This window comes from Manis pentadactyla, chromosome 13 (genome assembly GCF_030020395.1).
Source record: "Manis pentadactyla isolate mManPen7 chromosome 13, mManPen7.hap1, whole genome shotgun sequence".
NCBI lineage: Eukaryota > Metazoa > Chordata > Mammalia > Pholidota > Manidae > Manis > Manis pentadactyla.
Genome location: NC_080031.1, coordinates 18,985,267 through 19,006,701, shown reverse-complemented (window position 1 = coordinate 19,006,701; position 21,435 = coordinate 18,985,267). Strand labels below are relative to the sequence as shown.

General features: G+C 43.9%; 2 protein-coding genes across 4 annotated transcripts in view; one reads left to right on the top strand and one right to left on the bottom strand.

Annotated features, from left to right (window-relative positions):
* NCAPD3 (non-SMC condensin II complex subunit D3) overlaps positions 1 to 15,682 on the top strand; it is an 87,975-nt gene extending 72,293 nt beyond the window's left edge. For all 3 annotated transcript variants that reach the window (XM_036930046.2, XM_036930045.2, XM_036930047.2), the window contains 8 exons: positions 1,120 to 1,230; positions 3,027 to 3,197; positions 9,738 to 9,895; positions 10,142 to 10,281; positions 11,271 to 11,348; positions 14,833 to 14,907; positions 14,990 to 15,050; positions 15,149 to 15,682. In XM_036930046.2, the coding sequence (XP_036785941.2) occupies positions 1,120 to 1,230; positions 3,027 to 3,197; positions 9,738 to 9,895; positions 10,142 to 10,281; positions 11,271 to 11,348; positions 14,833 to 14,907; positions 14,990 to 15,050; positions 15,149 to 15,257 (903 nt within the window). In that variant the 3' untranslated portion in view covers positions 15,258 to 15,682. The remainder of the gene's footprint in view (positions 1 to 1,119; positions 1,231 to 3,026; positions 3,198 to 9,737; positions 9,896 to 10,141; positions 10,282 to 11,270; positions 11,349 to 14,832; positions 14,908 to 14,989; positions 15,051 to 15,148) is intronic.
* Positions 15,683 to 16,362: 680 nt separating this feature from the next.
* Positions 16,363 to 21,435, bottom strand: part of JAM3 (junctional adhesion molecule 3) — a gene marked incomplete at its 5' end in the record, with an annotated part of 80,139 nt that continues 75,066 nt past the window's right edge. Inside the window, 4 exons of the mRNA XM_057490590.1 lie at positions 16,363 to 18,947; positions 19,301 to 19,355; positions 19,447 to 19,576; positions 21,052 to 21,151. Coding sequence (XP_057346573.1) covers positions 18,912 to 18,947; positions 19,301 to 19,355; positions 19,447 to 19,576; positions 21,052 to 21,151 — 321 coding nt within the window. The remainder of the gene's footprint in view (positions 18,948 to 19,300; positions 19,356 to 19,446; positions 19,577 to 21,051; positions 21,152 to 21,435) is intronic.

The window sequence follows — 21,435 nt, the reverse complement described above, 5'->3', positions numbered from 1 at the left end:
CTGTCCTCCCTTTCCGCTACCGAACTCCTGTACCTCTAAGTGTCATTTTCAGAGAGGCCTTCCCTGGTATTCATTCAGTTGGAATGATTCCTCCTAGGCGTCCTTCCAACAGAAGTTCCTAATACCCTGCCACTTGTCACATTGTGCCACATATCACAGCACACAGTCTGGTCTTGAAACAACTTGAAGACAAAAATTCTTGGCTTCATTTCTCAATCTCCAGAAGTTAGCTTTGTACCTGGTACAGGGAAGGTATTTGATAGTATTTGTTGAGCTGAATGCATTGGAGCCACTTCTTAGGCATCCCTGCACTTACCTCTACTTAGATTCCTGTTTATTACATTGTTTATTTCTCTTCCTGTTGCCCTTCTATTTCAGGAAGACTCTGGTCTCCTGAAAGAGAGGCTCTCTGGTAAGGCTTTTTAGAGATGAGTGGTTTACAAGCAATGAACACATACTAGTGATTTTAAATGAGAAGAAAAAGAATACTTTTCAGATTCTGAATGATAAATCTTGTGTATGCAGACTACTATAATGAATTTGTTTTAATTTGAAGAGATGTATTGCAAAACATTTGTGGTTAGTGATCATGGTAAAGAAGATGAAGGCTTGGTCCAATCAGGTTCTGTATAAATACACGGCACTTTTCCTAATGTATGCACGGTTACACAGAGAGAAAACGGACTGCCTTCATGCTTAGCCACTGTCATCAGGAATGCACAGTGTCCCTTTGGGTAGCTGGAATTGAACTCATTTTCATTCCAAAGGAAGGATGTTGAATGAAGGGACTGAAGGTGGAGCCCACAGGGCTATGGCACATATACACACAGGTTTGGAGGCTTTTGTCAGGCTATTCAACATATTTCTGATTCCTTTTTCTTGTGGAGAAAATAAGAATAGTGTGTATCCCTGTCCTGCTATACAAAGCCTTCTTAGTGTTTTGAGGTAATGCTTATAAAGTCCCCAGGACAAAGGTGGTGGGTCCTATACAAATCCCAGTATAAGAATTAAAAATAAACTTATATAGTATCCTAGATTGGCTATACAAAAAGAACTAGGTCAAGGAAAAGTGTTTTTTAGAACTATATACATTTGAAACATGTCTTTGTGTTACTACAGGTTCAGAAGAGGAATTTCATAGAAAATATTATTCCAATTATCATCACTCTGAAGACTGTGCTAGAGAAAAACAAGATCCCAGCCTTGCGGGAACTCATGAACTATTTGAGGGTATGTGATGACCTTGTACTTGGTGTTTGGCATCTCCCTGCCCCCAGGCCATTACACAGGATCTTCTGGCAGTTATGGTGCAGGCAGTCAGTGAATGACTAGGACTCAAAATGCTACAAGACCACAGGACACTCTTTTAGAACTATACCAGCCAGCCAAGTCTTTAACTGTGGGGAGGAGAAAAAGTCTGACTATACGTTCCAGTGAAGCTGGTCCTGGCCTTTTTCATGCAGTTGAGTTTGTGAAGCATGGCTCATTGTGCTGAGCATGTGTTGGGGATGCCCGTTATATTCAGTTTCGAAGACTTTCTCAACTGGGGCCAAGACAAGGTCATCTTAGTTCATCCTGGTGAGAGATAAAGTAAAAAATTGGTCATCTTTGGGCTTTAACACTTTCCGCTTTACAAGTTGGGAAATAACCACCATATAGCAGTGGGCCTTGGGGAACCCCACTGGGGTGGCTGCCATCTGGTGCAGTCTGAGGCCATAAAAAGTCCAGTCTAAGCAACCAAGACATGTATACCTGCAGTGCACACAAAAATGAGGCCTCAGACCTTTCTGGCAATCCTTCGATCAGAAATAAATGCAGTTGTATTTTTTCCTTTCTGTGCTACAGAGAAGCTTTTTTTTTTTTCCCCAAAGAGGGCCACAACAAAAGTATATTGATTATGATTTTTAAATAGCTCTTTATCCTAAGGAAGTTATGGTGGGGAAGATAGGCTCACTGTATGGAAAAAAAAAGAGAACTTCCAGTTATTTTTGTATTTATTTATTTGATTTGAAACCTAGGAAAGGGAAAAAGAAAACCTTAGATCCTAAACAGACTACTTAAACACTTAAGTAATCCCACCTCCTGTTTCTGAGCACATACCCAGAGGATAGTCACTGGGCCACTCTGTTCAAGTGACACAGCGCTTCTCCATCAGAAAACTTTAGTTACAGCAGCTCTAACCAGTGTCCCCCATGGCCTGTGGAAGCCCCCTCTTAGTGGCAGCTGGAATCATTGATGGATTTCCTTCCCTTTGTTGGGACTTCTCTCTCCAATCTATTAGGTGAAATGGTTTCTTTTCCATTTCCAAGCAAAGAGGCTTGGTTCTTGGCTCCCCTCTCTGAGACCTGAGAATATTCCTACCCTGATATGATGAAAGGTTTATCGTATCTTGAGAAGAGGATGCAGAGCCACAGTTGCAGTCCTCTGAGAAAGCTAGGACAGACAAATGAGCACCTTGCAGACTGCACTGCTCCCTGTGTGGCTCCAGGGGCCCTGTCTGGGCCAAGATGGTAGCACCACTGCCCATCTAACCTCTGACTTGAATCCCTAAGAAGCCTGCCTCAGTGACCACTGGGTCCTCTGAACTAGTAGTGACACAGAGCCATGCCAGACAACCAGATACACCACTGTCCCCAACCTAGGCTCCAGGGATGGAAAGGTGGTAGCTATTGGTGGCAGTTCTGTGCCCTTGTATATGTTTTTCTTTAAGCTAAGATTGTATGATTCCATGGCCTTCTCCTACCAGGAACCTGGAAAATTGCTTGTTAACCGGAAGATAGGAAGCTTCCTACAGAACTCTTAGTATTTCACATCACATTCACCTGCTTGTGTGGCCAACACAAATGCACACAGTGTTTACTGGGAAGGTACCATTATGTTAATTAACTTGTTAATGTAATAGAAATAGTCTGCTCTTAGCAAAATAAGTCTTAACTGATCCTATTATTGTTTATCAAGTTGTGCTAGAGATATTCAAGCACAAGTATGAAAGAAAGTATTAAAGAATGCCTCTGGGTCTGTTTTAGGAGGTGATGCAGGATTACCGAGATGAAATCAAGGATTTCTTTGGAGTTGACAAACAGCTGGCGTCGGAACTTGAGTATGACATGAAGAAGTACAATGAACAGCTAACCCAGGAGCAAGAGCTGGCAAAACAAGATGTGGCTGACGGTACTGTGGGAGCACCAACAGCGCAGGTAGATGAGCCCCAAACTACCCCGCCGGTGTGGTCCTGCCTGCGTGCCCATCCTCAGCACCTACTGTCATTGGGGCTGTTTCTGTGGGGCACTGTGGCTCCCCTGCAGAAACAGTGTGCTCACTTCCCTGAGAAGTCCAGACAGCTGGTACGACATGACAAGGACAAACTAACTTAACTCCTTTTCTCCCTGTTAATTCCACATCTACCACAACTGTTCCTTTCTGTCTTTTTTTAATTTTTTTAATAAGGTATCACTGATACACAGTCTTAGGAAGGTTTCACATGAGCAACATTGTGGACACTACATTCACCCATATTATTGAGTCCCACCCGACACCCCACCACAGTCACTGTCCATCACTGTAGCAAGATGCCAGGGAGTCACTACTTGTCTTCTCTGTGCTACACTGTCTTCCTATGAACTCCTCCACACCATGTGTGCCAGTCATAATGCCCCTCAATCCCCTTCTCCCTCCTCACCAACCCTCCCCCACCACTTCCTTTTGGTAACTGCTAGTCCCTTCTTGGATTCTTTGAGTCTGCTGCTGTTTTGTTCCTTCAGTTCTTTGTTCTTATGCTCCACATTTGAGTGAAATCATTTGGTACTTGTCTTTCTCCTCCTGGCTTATTTCACTGAGCATAATACCCTCTAGCTCCATCCATGTTATTGCAAATGGTAGGATTTGTTTTCTTCTTATGGCTGAATAATATTCCATTGTGTATATGTACCACCTCTTCTTTATCCATTCATCTACTGATGGACACTTAGTTTGCTTCCATATCTTGGCTATTGTAAAGAGTGCTGCGATAAACATAGGGGTGCATATGTCTTTGAATCAGGGATCTTGCTTTCTTTGGGTAAATTCCTAGGAATGGAATTCCTGGGTCAAATGGTACTTCTATTTTCTATTCTTTGAGGAACCTCCATATTACTTTCCATGATGGTTGAACTAATTTACATTCCCACCAGCAGTGTAGGAGGGTTCCCCTTTATCTGCATCCTCACCAGCATTTGTTGTTCCTTGTCTTTTGGATGTTGGCCATCCTAAGTTGTGTGAGGTGCTATCTCATTGTGGTTTTAATTTGCATTTCCCTGATAATTAACGGTGTGGAGCATCTTTTCATGTGCCTATTGGCCATCTCAATTTCTTCTTTGAAGAAGTGTTGGTTCAGATCCTCCACCCATTTTTTAATTGGGATATTTGCTTTTTGGGTGTTGAGGTGTGTGAGCTTTTTATATATTTTGGATGTTAACCCTTGTCAGATGTGTCATTTATGAATATATTCTCCCATACTGTATGATGCCTTGTTTTACTGATGGTGTCCTTTGCTGCACAGAAGCGTTTCAGTTTGACAAGGAAATGTGTTCAGAAAAAAGTTGCTCATGTTTATATTCAAGAGATTTTTGCCTGTGTTTTCTTCTGAGTTTTATAGTTTCATGACTTACATTCAAGTCTTTGATCCATTTTGAGTTTACTTTTGTGTATGGACTTAGACAATAATCCAATTTCATTTTCTTACATGTAGCTGTCCAGTTTTGCCAACACCAGCTGTTGAAGAGGCTGTTGTTTCCCCACTGTGTATCCATGCTCCTTTATTGTATATTAATTGACCATATATGCTTGGGTTTATATCTGGGATCTCTATTTCTATTCCATTGATCTGTGGGTCTGTTTTTGTGCCAGTACCAAATTGTCTTGATTACTGTGGCTTTGTAGTAGAGCTTGAAGTTGGGGAGTGTAATCTCCCCAGCTTTATTCTTCCTTCTCAGGATTGCTTTGGCTATTCAGAGTCTTTTGTGCTTCCATGTGAATTTTAGATCTGTTTGTTCTAATTCATTGAAGAATGCTGATGGTGTTTTGATAGGGATTGAATTGAATGTTGTGTAGATTGCTTTCGGCAGGATGGCCATTTTGACAATATTCCTATCCATGAGCATGGGATATATTTTCATTTATAAGAGTCTTCTTTAATTTCTCTCATGAGTGTCTTATAGTTTTCAGGGTATAGGTCTTTCTTTTCCTTCCTTAGGTTTATTCCTAGGTATTTTATTCTTTTTGATGCAATTGTGAATGGAATTGTTTTTCCTGATTTCTCTTTCTGCTAGTTCATTGTTAGTGTATAGAAATGCAACAGATTTCTGTGTATTAATTTTGTATCCTGCAACTTTGCTGAATTCAGATATTAGATCTAGTAGTTTTGGAGTAGATTCTTTAGGGTTTTTTATGTACAACATCATGTCATCTGCAAACAGTGACAGTTTAACTTCTTCCTTACCAATCTGGGTGTCTTTTATTTCTTTGTGTTGTCTGATTGCCATGGCCAGGACCTCCAGAACTAAGTTGAATAAAATAGGGGACAGTGGGCATCCCTGTCTTATTCCCAATCTTAAAGGAAAAGCTTTCAGCTTCTTGCTGTTCAGCATGATGTTGGCTGTGGGTTTGTCATATATGGCCTTTATTATGTTGAGGTACTTGCCCTCTATACCCATTTTGTTGAGAGTTTTTATCATGAATGTATGTTGAATTTTGTTGAGTGCTTTTTCAGCATCTATGGAGATAATCATGTGGTTTTTGTCCTTTTGTTGATGTAGTGTGTGATGTTGATGAATTTTTGAATATTGTACCATCCTTGCTTCCCTGGAATAAATCCTACCTGATCATGATGGATGATCTTTTTGATGTATTTTTGAATTTGGTTTGCTAATATTTTGTTGAGTATTTTTGCATCTATGTTCATCAGGGATACTGGTCTGTAATTTTCTTTTTTTGTGGTGTCTTTGCCTGGTTTTCGTATTAGAGTGATGTTGGCCTCGTAGAATGAGTTTGGTAGTATTCCCTCCTCTTCAACTTTTTGGAAAACTTAAAGGAGGATGAGTATTAAGTTTTCACTAACTGGTAAAATTCAGCAATGAAGCTATCTGTCCCAGGGGTTTTTCTTCTTAGATAGTTTTTTTATTACCAACTCAGTTTTGTTCCTGGTAATTGGTCTGTTCAGATTTTTTATTTCTTCCTTGGTCAGCCTTGGAAGATTGTATTTTTCTAGAAAGTTGTCCATTTCTTCTAGGTTATCCAATTTATTAGCATATAATTTTTCATAGTATTCTCTAATGATTCTTTGTATTTCTGTGGAGTCCGTAGTGATTTTTCCTTTCTTATTTCTGATTATGTGTGTACACTCCTTTTTTCTTAAGTCTGGCTAGGGGTTTATCTATTTTGTTTATATTCTCAAAGAACCAGCTCCTGGTTTCATTGGTTCTGTCTATTGTTTTATTCTCTCAATTTTATTTACGTCTGCCCTGATCTTTATTATGTCCCTCCTTCTACTGACTTTGGGCTTCATTTGTTCTTCTTTTTCTTAATTTAATTGTCAGTTTAGACTGTTCATTTGGGATTGTTCTTCTTTCCTGAGGTAAGCCTGTATTGCAATATACTTCCCTCTTAGCATGGCCTTCACTGCATCCCACAGATTTTTGTGGTGTTGAGTTATTGTTGTCATTTGTCTCTATATATTGCTTGATCTCTGTTTTTATTTGGTCATTGTTCCATTGATTATTTAGGAGCATGTTGTTAAGTGTCCATGTGTTTGTGAGCTTTTTGTTTTCTTTGCATAATTTATTTCTAGTTTCATACCTTTGTGGTCTGAGAAGCTGTTTGGTGCAATTTCAGTCCTTCTGAATTTAGTGAGGCTCTTTTTGTGGCCTAGTGTATGATCTATTCTGGAAAATGTTCCATGTGCACGTGAGAAGAATGTGTATCCTGCTGCTTTTGGATGGAGTGTTCTTTAGATGTCTGTTAGGTCCATCTGTTCTAATGTGTTGTTCAGTGCTTCTATCTTCTTACTTATTTTCTGTCTGGTTGATCTGTTCTTTGGAGTGAGTGGTGTGTTGAAGTCTCCTAAAATGAATGCATTGCATTCTATTTCCCCCTTTAATCCTGTTAGTATTTGTTTCACATATTTAGGTGCTCTTATGCCGTGTGCATAAATATTTTTAGTGGTTATATGCTCTTGTTGGATTGACCCCTTTATCATTATGTAATGTCCTTCTTTATCTCTTGTAAGTTCCTTTGTTTTGAAGTCTATTTTGTCTGATACAAGTACTGCAACTCCTGTTTTTTTCTCCCCATTATTTGCATGAAATATATATTTCCATCCCTTCACTTTTAGTTTGTGTATGTCTTTGGGTTTTAAGTGAGTCTCTTGTAGGCATCATACAGATGGATCTTGTTTTTTGATCTATTCTGTAACTATGTCTTTTGATTAGTACATTCAGTTCATTTACATTTAGGGTGATTGCCATAGCAGGCATTAGATTCATGGTTACCAAAGGTTCAAGGGTAGCTTATTTACTGTCTAATAGTCTAACTTAACTCACTTAGCACACTATTTCAGACATAGTTTAAAGGTTGTGTTTTTTCCCTCCCTTCTTTTCTTCCTTTCCACTCTTTATATATTAGGTGTCATATTCTGTGCTCTTTGTGTATCCCTTGACTGACCTGTGGGTAGTTGCTTTAATTTTGCATTTGTTTAGTAACTAATCAGTCTACTTCTTTTACTGTGGTTTTTTCTTCTCTGGTGACAGCTATTTAGCCTTAGGAGCACTTCCATCTATTCCATCTATAGATAAGCATCAACTTTTGCTTATCTAGAAATTGTTTAATCCCTGCTTCAAATTTAAGTAATAATCTTGCCTGGTAGAGTATTCTTGGTTCAAGGCCCTTCTGCTTCATTGCATTAAATATATCATGCCACTTCCCCCTCTGGCCTGTAAGGTTTTTGCTGAGATGTCTGATGATAGTCTGATGGGTTTTCCTTTGTATGTGATCTTTTTTCTCTCTCTCACTGCTTTTAATACTGTCCTTGTCCTTGATCTTTGCCAGTGTAATTATTATATGTTTTGGTGTTGTCTTCCTTGGGTCCCTTGTGTTGAGAGATCTGTGCACCTCCATGGCCTGAGAGACTATTTCCTTCCCCACATTGGGGAAGTTTTCAGCAGTTACTTCCTCAAAGAGACTTTCTATCCCTTTTTCTCTCTCTTCTTCTTCTGGTACCTCTATAATGCAAATATTGTTCTGTTTGGTTGGTCACACAATTCTCTCATTATTCTTTCATTCCTAGAGATCCTAATTTCTCTCTGTGCCTCAGCTTCTTTGTATTCCTGTTCTCTAATTTCTATTTCATTTACCATCTCTTCTACGTCATGTAATCTGCTTTTGAATCCCTCCATTGTAGGTTTCATTTTGGACACTAATTTTCAAAGTTTCTGTCTCTTTCTTGAAGTCCTTTCTGAGGTCTTGAATATTTTTCTGTAGCTCCATGAGCATGTTTATGATTTCTATTTTGAAATCTTTATCATGAAAATTGGTATTTCAGTTTCACTTAGCCCTCTTTCTGGTGTTTGTTAGATTGGATTTTGGGTTGTACCAGGTTCTTCTGCTGTTTCTTATTTGTATTGATTACTCTGGAATAATAACCTCTAGTGCCCAGAAGCTCTACTCTTGAGCCGCTCATCACCTGGTGCGATTGTGGGAGTCGCTGGTGAGCGTCGCTGATGCTTATCAGGAGGAAAGAGCTGTTACCTGCTTCCCAGCTGCAGTGCCTGCCTCCACTGCCAAGACCAGTGAGCCAAGCACACAGGGAGGAGGTTATGCCCCTGTAGCTGTTGTAGGAGTGTCACTCTCAGAGTGGCCTGGCTCAGTGGCAAACACAGGTTTGTGAACCAGTTCTGGATGTGAGGAAGGAATGGCAGGCTGCGTATGGCTGTGGGGTCCTTGGCGCGTGTCACCAGCCAGGGCCATGGTGCTTCTGAAGCTCCTGCCGAATTCCCAGTCTGTTGGGTGAGTGTGCCAGGTTGATTTTGTCCCCCTGTTCTGTCTCCTGAGCAGCAAGCTCTGTGTAACCCTTGCCTGTTTATCAGCCCTCTCACTGTTGGGAAGTCTTTCAAAGTGCCCACCTTTCTTTTGTCCTGGAGTGGCCGGTTTTGGGTACCTGTTATCCAAAGTGGCTGGAATCTCAGTCTGAGTATTCCACCTGTCTTTGCTTTCCAGCCCCACTAATCTCCAGAGCACTGTGTTATGTGGGTTCATGTTCCTCGGGTAGATCTCCAGGGCTGGACGTTCAGCAGTCTTAGGCCTCCACCCCCACCCTGCTCCATTTCTTTTCCTCCCACTGGTGAGCTGGGCTGGGGGAAGGGCTTGGTTCCTGCCAGATCACATCTTTGCTACTTTACCCTTTTCCATGAGGTCTTCTCTTTTCCCCAGATGTAGGTCTTCTGTCAGCAGTCTTCTTTGTGGTCACTCTTTCAGGATTAGTTGTTTTTGCTGTATTTTCATATTTTATGCACTTTTGGGTGGAAGATTCTGTCTCACTTCTCACACTTCCATCTTTAAGCCTCATTTGTACCACAGCTGTTTCTGAAGATGAAGTTCTACTTGCCCAGCGCTGCTGTGGTTTAGAATAGATTCATTATGGACTTGGATGTCACATGTGAAGTTTCCAGTTTTTTTAAAAGGTAAATACTCTTTGTCTTCTCTGACAGGTTGCTCCAAGGTTAGAAATAATGCCAGCTCCTGAAAGTGCCACTGTCCTCTCTGCTGCAAGCCTGTCCTCAGCACCCAGGGCGCATGCCAGCCAAGCACCACCCTTGTTTCTTCCACCTGAAATGGGGCCAGTGAAGCAGTTAATGCCCAGAGCCAGGTATGGAGCCTGCAGAAGTGGGTCCTGGGGTTGTTCCCTGTTGCCAAACTCTCAGAGCTGGCTTCACTGTTCTCCACCAGGTGTTTGCAGTACATGTTATCATGGCCTTCCTGCTCTCCTGCACTGCAGGCCTCTCCCTTCCAGATTGAAATGAGTGTGCAGTCTGTGTGCACTTGAAGAAGTGGTGGGTGTCTCAGGGTTTTCACCCATGCCATCTGCATGCCTATGGCATGCTCCCCTCCACAGGTCAATGTCCCTGAGTACCATTGCAATCCTCAACTCGGTCAAGAAAGCTGTGGAGTCAAATCACAGGCATCGGGCTCGGAGTATGGGCATGTTTCCCTTCACCCTGAATTCTGAGAGCCCAGAGAAGACGTGTAATCGTGGTAAGTCTTAAGATGGCTCCCACAGTACATAGCTTTACTCAGACATAGTATAGGTACAGATTAGGACAAGCCTCCTTCTCCTTCCTTTTAAAATGGTTTTTGTTTTCTTTAAAACAAGTAACTTTGGGGACTTGAGATTATAGGTAATATAATCCTGATAAAACATTTTATATATTATATTATATATAGGTATATATATGGGCATAAATATATATAGACAATATAATCCCAATAAAATATTTATAGGTAGCATAGTAAAACAATGCATATTTATGATAAAAGTTTTGGGAAAGAGTGAAATAGAAAAGTGTTTATTCTTCATCTTTCTCCTTACATACCTACCTGTGTTTGGTTTCATTTATAAAACTGTGCACATGTTAAGTGTGCATTGTTTTCTCACCTGCTTCCCTATACACCCACAGTAATATATAGTGAAAATGCTCCCACAGACTTTTTTCAAACCTTTTCTCCCAGTGACTTTGTAGCACCCTATCTTGTGGAGTACCATAACTTATTACTATGCTATTCTCATATATGTGGGTGTTTTTCCATTTTTTGAAATATTCTCACAATAAACATCCTTGTACATAAAGCCTTGTATGTATGTAATCTTTTGGATTAATTCCCAACACCCAAAGGCCATATTTTTAATACTTGATAGTGTCCAAGTGCCTTCTTTCACTCCACATTATACTCCCAGAAAGGCACACAAATGTCCATTTTCCTCCTTAGAAACACGATTTTTAATTTTCCATTTTCTTTGCTGAGTTTTACAGACCAAAAATGGCTATAGATACAATTTCCAGTGTTGTGAACCCTAGTGAGACTGGACAGTATTTCTCATGTTTATCATTCATCTGTATCTCCCTGAATTACCTGTTTATTTGGGATACTAACTTCATAAATCTTGCAAATATTTTTTTCATTTGGTTTTGCTTTTTCATAGTGTTATGGGTTTTTCTGGATGAAACTTTCCCATTTTATCCTAGCAACTTCATACAGTTTGGAGCGTGAGTCCAATGGAGCTACTGACCATGTAACTAAACGAGCAATCAGCACCCCTGAAAGTAAGTAACTGCTGGGAGGTGAGTGCTCTCCCCTGCAGTCTCTGCTCTGCTAGAGTTGTAATACCACCTTCTGTTGCAAGAGAGGATAGGTTCTTACGTTCAGCACCATCATGGTGCATTGTCGGGCTGAATGGTAATAATTACAGTAATTTGATTGAGCACTGCTGAATGTCAGTGGCTCTTCTAAGGGTTTTGACACCAAACTTCCCACGGGCACTGTGAGGCACCCTGATTTGACAGGTGGTGAGGCTGGGGCACAGATCTGTCAGGTAACTTCTCTGGGCAGTGCCAGTCTGGGCTTTGTAGAGCAGACACACCAGCATTCCCACCTCTCCAGGTTACTGGATTTGCCCAGCCAGCCATTCTCCATGGCCATCAGATGTCAGCCCTGGCAGGCCCCTCAGTGCCATTGGTTCAGCTCCAGAGCAAACAGAGACTTGAATATGGTGGCTGGCCTGTTGAGTATCCCACAGGCACCGCGTCTTCTCACTCCATGGGGCAGTTTCCTCAAATGCGTGTTCTTCCCTTTTATTTCAAAGTAGAGGTGACTCAGAAGTATAGAGAACTTTTTCCAGTTACTTTGTTTTATAGCTTCCTCTGGTCTCAAAACCCATAGAACCATTATCTGAGAAACTTACTGGACTAGGAAGACATTCTTACTGTCCAAAATCTGTAGTGCATGCTATAGGCCGGTCCAGCGGTGCCCCTGCCTGCCTCCTGCCGTCTTCCCCACGCTCTGTGCCCAGCCCTCCCTGCTGACCCAGGCTCTCACATGCCAGGTCCTCACCTTGAGCCTTCACTTCCCATCACCTTGTCGCCCTTCTAAAGTCCCTCCCTGGCCCTTCAGACAAGATTAGATGTCCTCTCGGCCCCCGGGGATCAGCAGTAGGCCCTGTGCCCCTGAGCAGTTCCCTGTCTGGCTCTGCTGTTGGTTTATGTGCATTTGTCCCCCCCAGTGCACCCCACCCACATCTCTGGGTGTGTGAACATGGTGCCTTGCACCCAGGCTGCCAGTGGGCTTCTGTGTGCCACCTCCTGCCATCTCACAGCACTCCTTTCGGCATCAGTGTATGATGAGAGAGCATGAAGCTGTTCTTGTTGGTAGTGATGGAGCAGCAGAGAACCGCAAGCCATTCATTCAGCCGTGCATTTGGTCAGGACAGATTTCCTGGGCACAGACTGTGCTAGCTACTTGCTTGGTGGTTTTGTTACCTGTGATGCTCTTCACATACATACCAGGTGACAGATAATCTTCATCCAAGTCCTCCTTTTAAGGGAGATTAACAGATGAGCAGAACGTTCACCTCTCCTCAGATGACAATGAATCATAACATCTTGTCATTAAAAGCAGTGGATGCTTTTGCATTTCTGTGTGTTCTGTGTTCCTGGCTCAGGGTCTCCCCCAGCACCGCTGTTTCAGCACTTAGGTACCATCTGCTGCAGCAGTGGGAGAGCACGTCTGGTTGTGGTTTTGCTCATTCCCAGGAGTCCTGGCTTCAGTCTTGGGTTGGTTTCCCTCAGCTGCATTAATGCCACTTAAATGGGTGTATGTGGAGTAACCACTGCTCTGAAGACAGAAAGAACTCCAGGTATCCCAGAGCAAGAAGGCACTTTTCTTCCCTAGCCTCCTGAATGTAGAATTCCTAGGGATACCTCCTCACCTGGAGCCAGGAAGAAATGCTTTCAGAAGGGTCACCTGTTGGCTCTCCTTCCTGGGAGAATCAGTAGATGAGCTGAGAACACCCAGTTCTCTCGTCCCTGTGGTGTATGAATATGGAGTCTGGTGACAGCTCTTAGGGGGGCTGTCAGGAAGTGGTCCTCGGGCTGTGAAGCTGGCAGGACAGTGCTACCCAGGTCCAGCACCCCAAGGTGTCAGCACGGGCAGAGTGGCTTTGCTAAGTGGAGAGCTAAATTTTAAGTAAGAATTGGGAAGGCTAGAAAGTCCTTATTGCTGTTAATTTGGGCAGCAAAGATGCTTCTCCTTTGAGTCTTAAGTGCTTACAAAGTGCGGCAGATCTAACAGCTACTGCAGAGTTGCTTTTGTGAAAACTACAGGCCTGTGCCCTGGATGTATGTGTAAAGAGGGGTAACTTCCACCATGGGAACAGGGCTACATCTGTGGCAGTGAGAGAATACTGCTCTCTGTTGTTGTCTGTTCACATAGCCTGAGTAGCCCTCACACAAAGGGCATGGCAGATGCACGGTGAAATTTGTATTCCAGAGATCTAGTGGGTACTCCTAAAAGGCTATGGCATTGAAGAGAGAGGTGAGGATCCTGCAGCTTATTTACTTCACAGGTGTTCTCATAGGAAGGACAGCAGGCTGAGCTTGGGCTGTGTCCCTGACAGGTGTGGAGACAGCAGTTTGTGTAGAACAGTACACATTGGCAGGGAGAAAGTCACTGAGAGGGGCATGGACATCACCATTTGAGGTGCAAAGAAGCAATGGGGTGCTGTAGTCGGTCAGGGAGGGCTCTCCAGGCAGAAGGAACTAGGTGTGCAGACCAGGGGTTATACCAGGCCTCCTGGATGATAATGGGAGATGGGTGGCCTGCAGTGACTGTGCAGCAGGTGGGCTCAGAAAGGGGGCTCAGGGCAGGCTTGCTCAGAGGCTGAGTCATCAGGATGCTTCAGCAGGCCAGGAACCTCACCAGATCTTGAAACAAACTTAGGTCTAGTGACATAGTACATGATGGTTGGTAAGTTACAATAGCTGCTGCTATTTCTTTGCCACTTCACTTACCTTCTACCAAGTACTGTGTTAAAAACTTAATGTAAATAATCTCATTTAATCCTGACAACTCTTCCCTGAGGTAGGTCCATTTGTATCCCATTTTGGAGATAAAGAAACCTGAGGTTCTTAGCCAGAGCCAGAATTTACACCCAGAGTCTGGTTCCAGGTCCCTGCTCTGCCCCTGCTTCCTCAGGGTGACCTGGAAAGGGGGTGCCTGAGCCAGGTCACAGTGAAAGCAGCTGATGTTCTCGGTGAGGAGAGCGGGAATAGGAGACAGCAGTGCCAGGACTCGGGTCTGGACTAGACTCGGAGAAGCAGCTGGCGCCTGGCACAGCCAGCGTGGATAGGCCGGAGTGATAGGTGTGCAGCAGGACCGCGCCAAGGAAAGCAGGCAGAGATGGGTGCAGCATCTCCAGGCAGTCGCGGGGAGGTGCCGTCGGGAAGGCAGCAGGACCTGGCAGGGAGGGCTGAGCTGGGCTGGGTCACGGGGGTACAGGCAGGGACGAAGAGTGGGCAGGGGAGACGCAGGAGTGCCTGGGGCCAGCGCTCAGAGGAAGAGGAATCTCAAGACCGTGGATGTGGAGACGGGTGAGTTTCCAGGAGGACAGAAGTCCTGAGAAGGCTTGGTCCTGGCCTAAGAGACCACAGGAAATGAGCAGGAAGCCTGTGAGTGACCTTGTTCAGGCGCCTTCATTGGGTGTCTGTCTCTTGGCAGCTTTTCATTAATGGTGCTGCTTCCCCCTCTCCCCAGAGACCATCAGTGATGTCACATTCGGAGCTGGAGTCAGCTACATAGGCACGCCACGGACGCCTTCTTCAGCCACAGGCAAGCTCCCTTCCTGCCAGACACCTGAGCTGCTTTGGAGTTCTGGGAAATCTCAGTTTGTTTGTGTTTGACTCCCTTTCAGAGAAAACTGAAGCCCAGAGTCAAGGAAATGACATTCTGTGTTTATCCTTGCCTGAGAAGCCGTAAGTTTACTGAGCGTTCCTCCTGAGGTAGATGTTTTTGTCGGGGTTGTTTTTTTTTTTTTTCTGTTCCAGGAATACTGCATCTTTTCTTTCCCTAGGCCTCCACAGCCTCCACAGTGGAATGTGAAGTCTCTGGCCAGAAATAAAGACCACCCAGCCCCCAGTAGGAGGTCGCTCCGCAAGATCCCCTTGAAAACAGCCAACTAGCAACAGCATGTCAGGAGCGTCCAGGAGGACTGTCGCCTCACCCCCAAGTGCACTTTCATGGGGGCTGCAGAGCTGTCCCATGATTCCAGCACTTGCTAATCCAGCACCCATGCTGCTAAAATTGGTAAAAAAAACTGTAAACCAGAGAAATGCCTTAGTTATTTAATATAACTTCATTTCAAAGTATCAAGTCCATTCTGACAAACTCTATTCTGGTCCTTGAGGAACACATGTCAGCTTCTTTTTATATGAATCAGGCTTCTGTTTGTTAGCTGGGTTTGAATTCCTTGCAGTGTATAGTTTCATGTATCTAATGGCAAAATTTTGATTGTAATATTTTTTTCTATTCTTATTTATGAATTGCAGACTTTTAAAAAATGTATAGCTTTCTAAAATGGAATAATAAAGGTTAAACATAAATATAACCTTGTATTCAATGGAATTTTTCTATTTTTAGAACAGGGCTTTTATTGGTAGCTATTAAAATTTACCTAACATGTTTAAGAATAATGAAACCCAGTCTTTATTTACTGTTAGGAAAAAATAAGGTTCTGTTTGCCTGTCTCCCTGCCTTTGTCCCTGGACAGAAGCTCTCTGCCTCCAAATATGTCCTTGGTATATAAACACTACCCTGCTTTGAAGACACAGCTCCACTTCCCATCCAGAGTAGCACAGATGCGGATTTGTGCAGACAGTCTTGAAAGGACTGTTCCCACTCAGGGAAACGGCGTTAGTCTCTTCTGTTGGTTCCATTAGGTAACCTAAAAAAAGCACTTATGTTTTGTCAAAGATGACCAAAAGATATTTAGTTGGTTCACTTTTTGATCCCAGTACTAAAGAAGCAGAAGTAGAAGGTTACTGTTTCTGTGTGTTCTTTATATAAACATGGCAGAGGATTGTCCACATGACTGATGTGGGGGCATCCCTGGTGCAGGGGGCTGCCAAGCGGTGCCTGAGTAAACAGACTCCTCTCCACCTCAGGTAGGCAGTGACGGCAGCCCCTCAACCTGGGACAATGCCATTTTAAGTACACTTGCCTAACAAAATGCTGGGAAGAAGAGGGAAACCCCATGTAGGAAAAAATAAAGAAATACTGAGGCAAAGCTGATTTTTTAAAAAGCTTTTATAAATGAGGTTTAACAAATACCAACTCAGGTGTGTTAGTACAAGTCTGTAAATCAGGGCCAAGGGGCCCTACACGGCCTCAGGCTTAGCCATACGCGCAGCTCAAACACGGGTGCGCAGCCTCCAACTGCATGATCACTGCCATTGGGCAGCTCCTTCCCAGAGCCTATGAACTTCCCGCTGCTCTGCCAGGCCCAGGTCACACAGCACTAGGTAGTAGGCATGAGGGTCTATGCAGGGGGGACAGGAAGGCCATCCTATTGTTATGACAACCATATGCGGTGAGAGGAGGGGAGGCCATCTCTTCTACCAAGAGGAGCAGATGCAGGGACAGTCTTCAGTCTAAGCATTTAAGACACAAATGCAAAAGGAGCGGTACCATTAAGCAGTACAAATGGTAGCTCACTGCCTCTGCCAGATACCCCATGGCAAAGTATTTTCACATAACTTAGAAAAGTCAACACAAATCTCAAGTATTCAAAAAACCCATAAAAACATTAAGACACTGAAAGTTCAATCCCAAGATGACTATGTTCTTCTACATGAAACCACGTTTAAGCACACAGTGGAGCAGAGGTGCCCCTTTTGAGAAGCTCCTTGCTTCAAACCAGTTCACATCAGGAGTTCAACAGAGCAATGTATCTGAGGCTAAGAACATCTGCTCTTGAAGAACAAAGGCTTTGAATGATGTTTCTCATGTGCCCCACAAAGTGAGCAGCAGTGTCTTGGGTAGATAAAAACTAAAATCAAATTAGAAAACTGCCTTTGATTTGGCTGCTTTACTTTCCTGGCTGCCAGGCTTTGTGTCCCGGTTGCACTACCTGATGTTCTTCAAACACTGGCCTGGCTGCCACCACACAACTGAGCCAGCCCTGTGGTGGTGCGGTGTTTTCTTCATGGCTGCGAGGAATAGCAGAATTCATTTCCTTTAAAAAATATTGTAGTTGATAGATTATTCAAAACTGCCTTTGGCCCTGGACAGTACTGGGAACTACACAAATAGGTAAAATAAATTTACAAACCAAATAGCAATAGCGGCTTTGTTTCATGAGCCATCCACAACCAGAAAGAGCTCTAACATGGAACCCAGAGGCTGGGATGCCACATGGAGACCCCCTCCTCTTCTGAAGTGTGCACCTTACAACTGCCCTGGGTAGGACAATGCACACATGGTACACAAACAGCACTATGAGAACTAATAATCAGCACAGCCATCAGGGCATGAAGGACCACAGTGGACATGCCTACTAGCCTCAGATGGCAGCAGCCAAAACCAGTTTAGCATAGGGGATCTGACTGCCTTGGGGGCCGACCAGCGTGGTCTGTGTGTATGCCTGAGGCTTCTGTGTGGTCCCTGGGCATAGGCAGCTCTAGGAATCTAAGGAAGAGGCAGTTCAAAGCTTATGTTTTGGAAAGATGCAACATTGCTCAACAGGGATTTTTTTTTAATGGTTTCCTAAGTAACAATGGTCTGATGTATAGATGGCCTAATTCTCTTGTGAAAAATGCTAAAACTTAATGTAGACAAAAAGGAATGTTTCAGTAAGCCTCCTTGAGAGGATCCTTTGGGTTAAAATACTCTTAATTACTGGTATTTTCCAATTAACATCAGTAACTTGGAACCCTTATGTTGAATATTTTTTAAAAAATAGGTTAATATTGTATGACAACGTATTTACAGTTTAAATAGAAATTTTCTATTCGATAATCAAAATACATCTTTAGCAAAAATTTAGAATGTAAAATTTTATAAAATTAACACCCATAGAAAAGCAGAACATTATTTCAGTACCATTTCAGATTTAGCCTAAAATGAAGGTTTTGCTTAAATACTGAAACCCTCCATGGACAAACAGGGTTCCCACAGGGAGGACCCCTTCTTGCAACAAGCAATTTACCTTCTTGACTTTGGCTATTCTTACAAAATGCTGACCCAAAGAGATTCTCCAAGATGGACACAAAACACTGATGAACAAAGCCTTTGAGAAGAAATGGGGTGGTGCTGTCTGTGGGCCTCTGTGAAACAAGGTCATTGTATATAAAAAGCCTGTTTCCTGGATTCACCGATTCAGACTCTAGAGCTACAGGGTTTCGAGCCATGGTTAACATTTCCAAGACCTGCACTACTGGTGCTCACGGCTGCCTCGCTGCCCCTCACGTGGGGCTCCACCCTGCAGACGACACTGAGTGAAAAATGACATGGTTTCTCAAGCCCACGGTGCCAGCCCAGCAGAGCCCGTGAGCAAGAGCTTCGGGTCACCCTAGCCCTCGGGGAAGCCAGGCCAGAAACAGAACCAGCCTCAGTGAACTCCCTTGGTTTCTTTTCCTGTGGCGACTGTGCCCATCTTGAGGAAAATTCTTTTATTCTTGTGGCTTGTTAAATAGTAAGAAAGGAGTAGCGGTCAACTTTGGCCAAAACAAAGCTTTTGCACAGGTACCCAGCTCTCCGGAGGCACTGTCCGGGCTGCTCGTCGCGGGTACTGCTAGTGGAGGTATTCGCGTGCACTCCCTGGGCCACGTCGTCACACGTCAGATCACGAAGGAGGACTTGTGCCTGAAGTCACCCTGCAAAGCCAACAGGAAGTTAGAACCCGGCTGTCCTTACCAATCCACAGGCCCCTAGCAAAACAGCTGGAACGAAACATGGTAGTTAAATCTAAGGCACAACTTCCCTGAAGAAGAAACAGCAAATCAAACAAATTGTCATTAACAACATCTACAAGAGCCTGCAGACTGGGTGCCATCAGTGTGCACAGACATTGCTGGGAAGTGCTAAAAGCTCAGGATCTGGAATATAAATCAGGAATCTTTTTTTCCTGTGGGACCCACCTGGCTCCAACAACAAATGGCACTTTCCCTGCCGAGAACACCTCAATTTCTAGGTTTCCTAAATGAGTCTGCTCTGTTCCCTCACTCACCTCCTCATCTGTCCTGATGTAGTTGACTCCATCTGGCTTCCCTGGATTCTTGTAACTGTGAAACAGGAGGAGACAGCACTTCAGGGCACTGATTTATCACCTTAGTGCCAACCTGAACTTTCTTTTTTCATTTAAGACAGGCTTACCTTTCCCCATCCTGTTTATTGTTGATGAAGTAACCACGCCTGTATGCACAGCAGATGCCTACTGTTATCAGGGCCAGGACAGCAAGGACAACCAGGACCCCCCCAATAATCCCGCCGATATTGAGGTCATCTGGAGAAAGGGGAGGTCGAGAGACAAGATGACACACCAGCTGGTCGTACAAAAGCCCCTGATCCTGCTATGCCTCCTTCCTCCTGCTCCCCTTCACTTCCCCACTCTGCCCCTCAAGTCCACTGCAGCCAGAAAACCAAAGTGAGAGCACATCAGCTTCGAGCCTAAGACGTACACCAAAACCCCTGCTCCCGCTTGTGCAGTGCTGAGACCGCTGCAGTGCAGATGCTGTTAGGCTTAAATGCTGTATTAAAAGGGGCTTGGTATTGTATAAAAGGTTGAAAGTCCTCCAACTCCCTGAGAATATTATAGGTGGAGGAATGGCTACACTATAAGGACAGAATTGAGCCAGTAGGCCTAAGGAAGAAAACTCCTTGTTTCCAGGGCTTCCCTTTGCTGTGGATTATATGGGGGAAGAGAGCTAGTTGCAGGCAGTACTTAAAAGCAAAGCTATGAGATGATGTGACCTGGCACCCACTGGCTGCCCCAGCCTCATATACACAAGCCCTCTCACAGGAAATTCTTGACTCCCTGCCCGTTTCTGTATGCTGGGCTAAGGTACTCAGTCCATTCAGTGTGGGGATGCTGGGGGCTGTTCCCTTAACACAAACAGAAATGCAATGGAAAATGATGCAGGGGAACATCAACACAAGGCAAATAAACTTGGAAGTTAAAATTCTCCCTTACCCTAGTGCAGTGATTCTCGAATGTGAGCGTACATTTAAAAATCAATTTGAAACTTTGATTTTAAGATGCTGATTCCCAAGCTCCGTCCCAGAGATTCAACAGTTCTGGGATAAAGCCCAGGAATCATCCTCCTGCCCTAGAGCAGTTTCCCAAATAAGACGGATGAGAAGACAGACACCGATTCCACACATGCAGGGATCTGTATGTGGAACAGTGGTGCCAAGTGACCCGGCCAGTCTGGAGACACCGCTCTAGCGGGTGGCTGCACACAGGGACTCACAAAGCTTCCCGAGCGCTTCTGCCCCCGTCTCCCGTCCTGCGCCCAAAACCCTCCTTCAGCGACAGCGTCATCACAGAACAGGGTAAAGTTACTGGGGCCGAGACTCTGGGTTTCAGCTTACTGCAAAATGGCTACAACTGGGTACATTTCTGGAGACCTTATATAACCTTGTTTTGACAATTCTATCAATGACCAAAGAAACGGAGTTTAATAAACTAAGTTAAAGTTACGTGATCAGCCATGTTTCCAACATCAGAAGGCTCTAGAAAGTATATTTTGAGGAGATAAACATATTGCAAGTGCCCAATTATTAGTCATTTAGCTGTTAAATTTAGCTGAAACTTTCATCTTTCAATGTACCCAAGGGGGTTTTGGTGGATCTAGTCATCGCCAGAAGAAAGCTGACCCATGGCAGAGCAGTTGTCTAAACCGATGACCTAGTACTAAATTTAAAATGTTCTATCCACTAGCCAGGCTTCAAATGAAATATTTTTAAAAAGCAACTCACAGACTTCCATCTCCTGCTCCTCACACCTGGCTGAGCCTGCATCATTGGAAGCAATGCAGTAATACTGCCCAGAGTCCTCCTTGTGGACGGCGCTGAAAACCTGTTTCAGGAAATTACAAGCAAATGACGAGACGCATCACCAGGCCAGGCCAGATCTGGGGGAACTGGAAATAAGAGGTTGGCCCACCCTACCTGCTGAGTCCAGGATGCAGTGAAACGTCTGCTCATTTGCTCTCAGTTTCCCTCCAGCTTCCTAGTCACCGTCCAGGTTCTTCCCTGATCCCCTGTCCCAACAGTCTTACCCACGAACTCCCAAACACTGAAACCCCTTTGGTGTTTGCAGGTATCTAAGCCTAGCAACGTCCAGAATGAGATGCTGAGCTT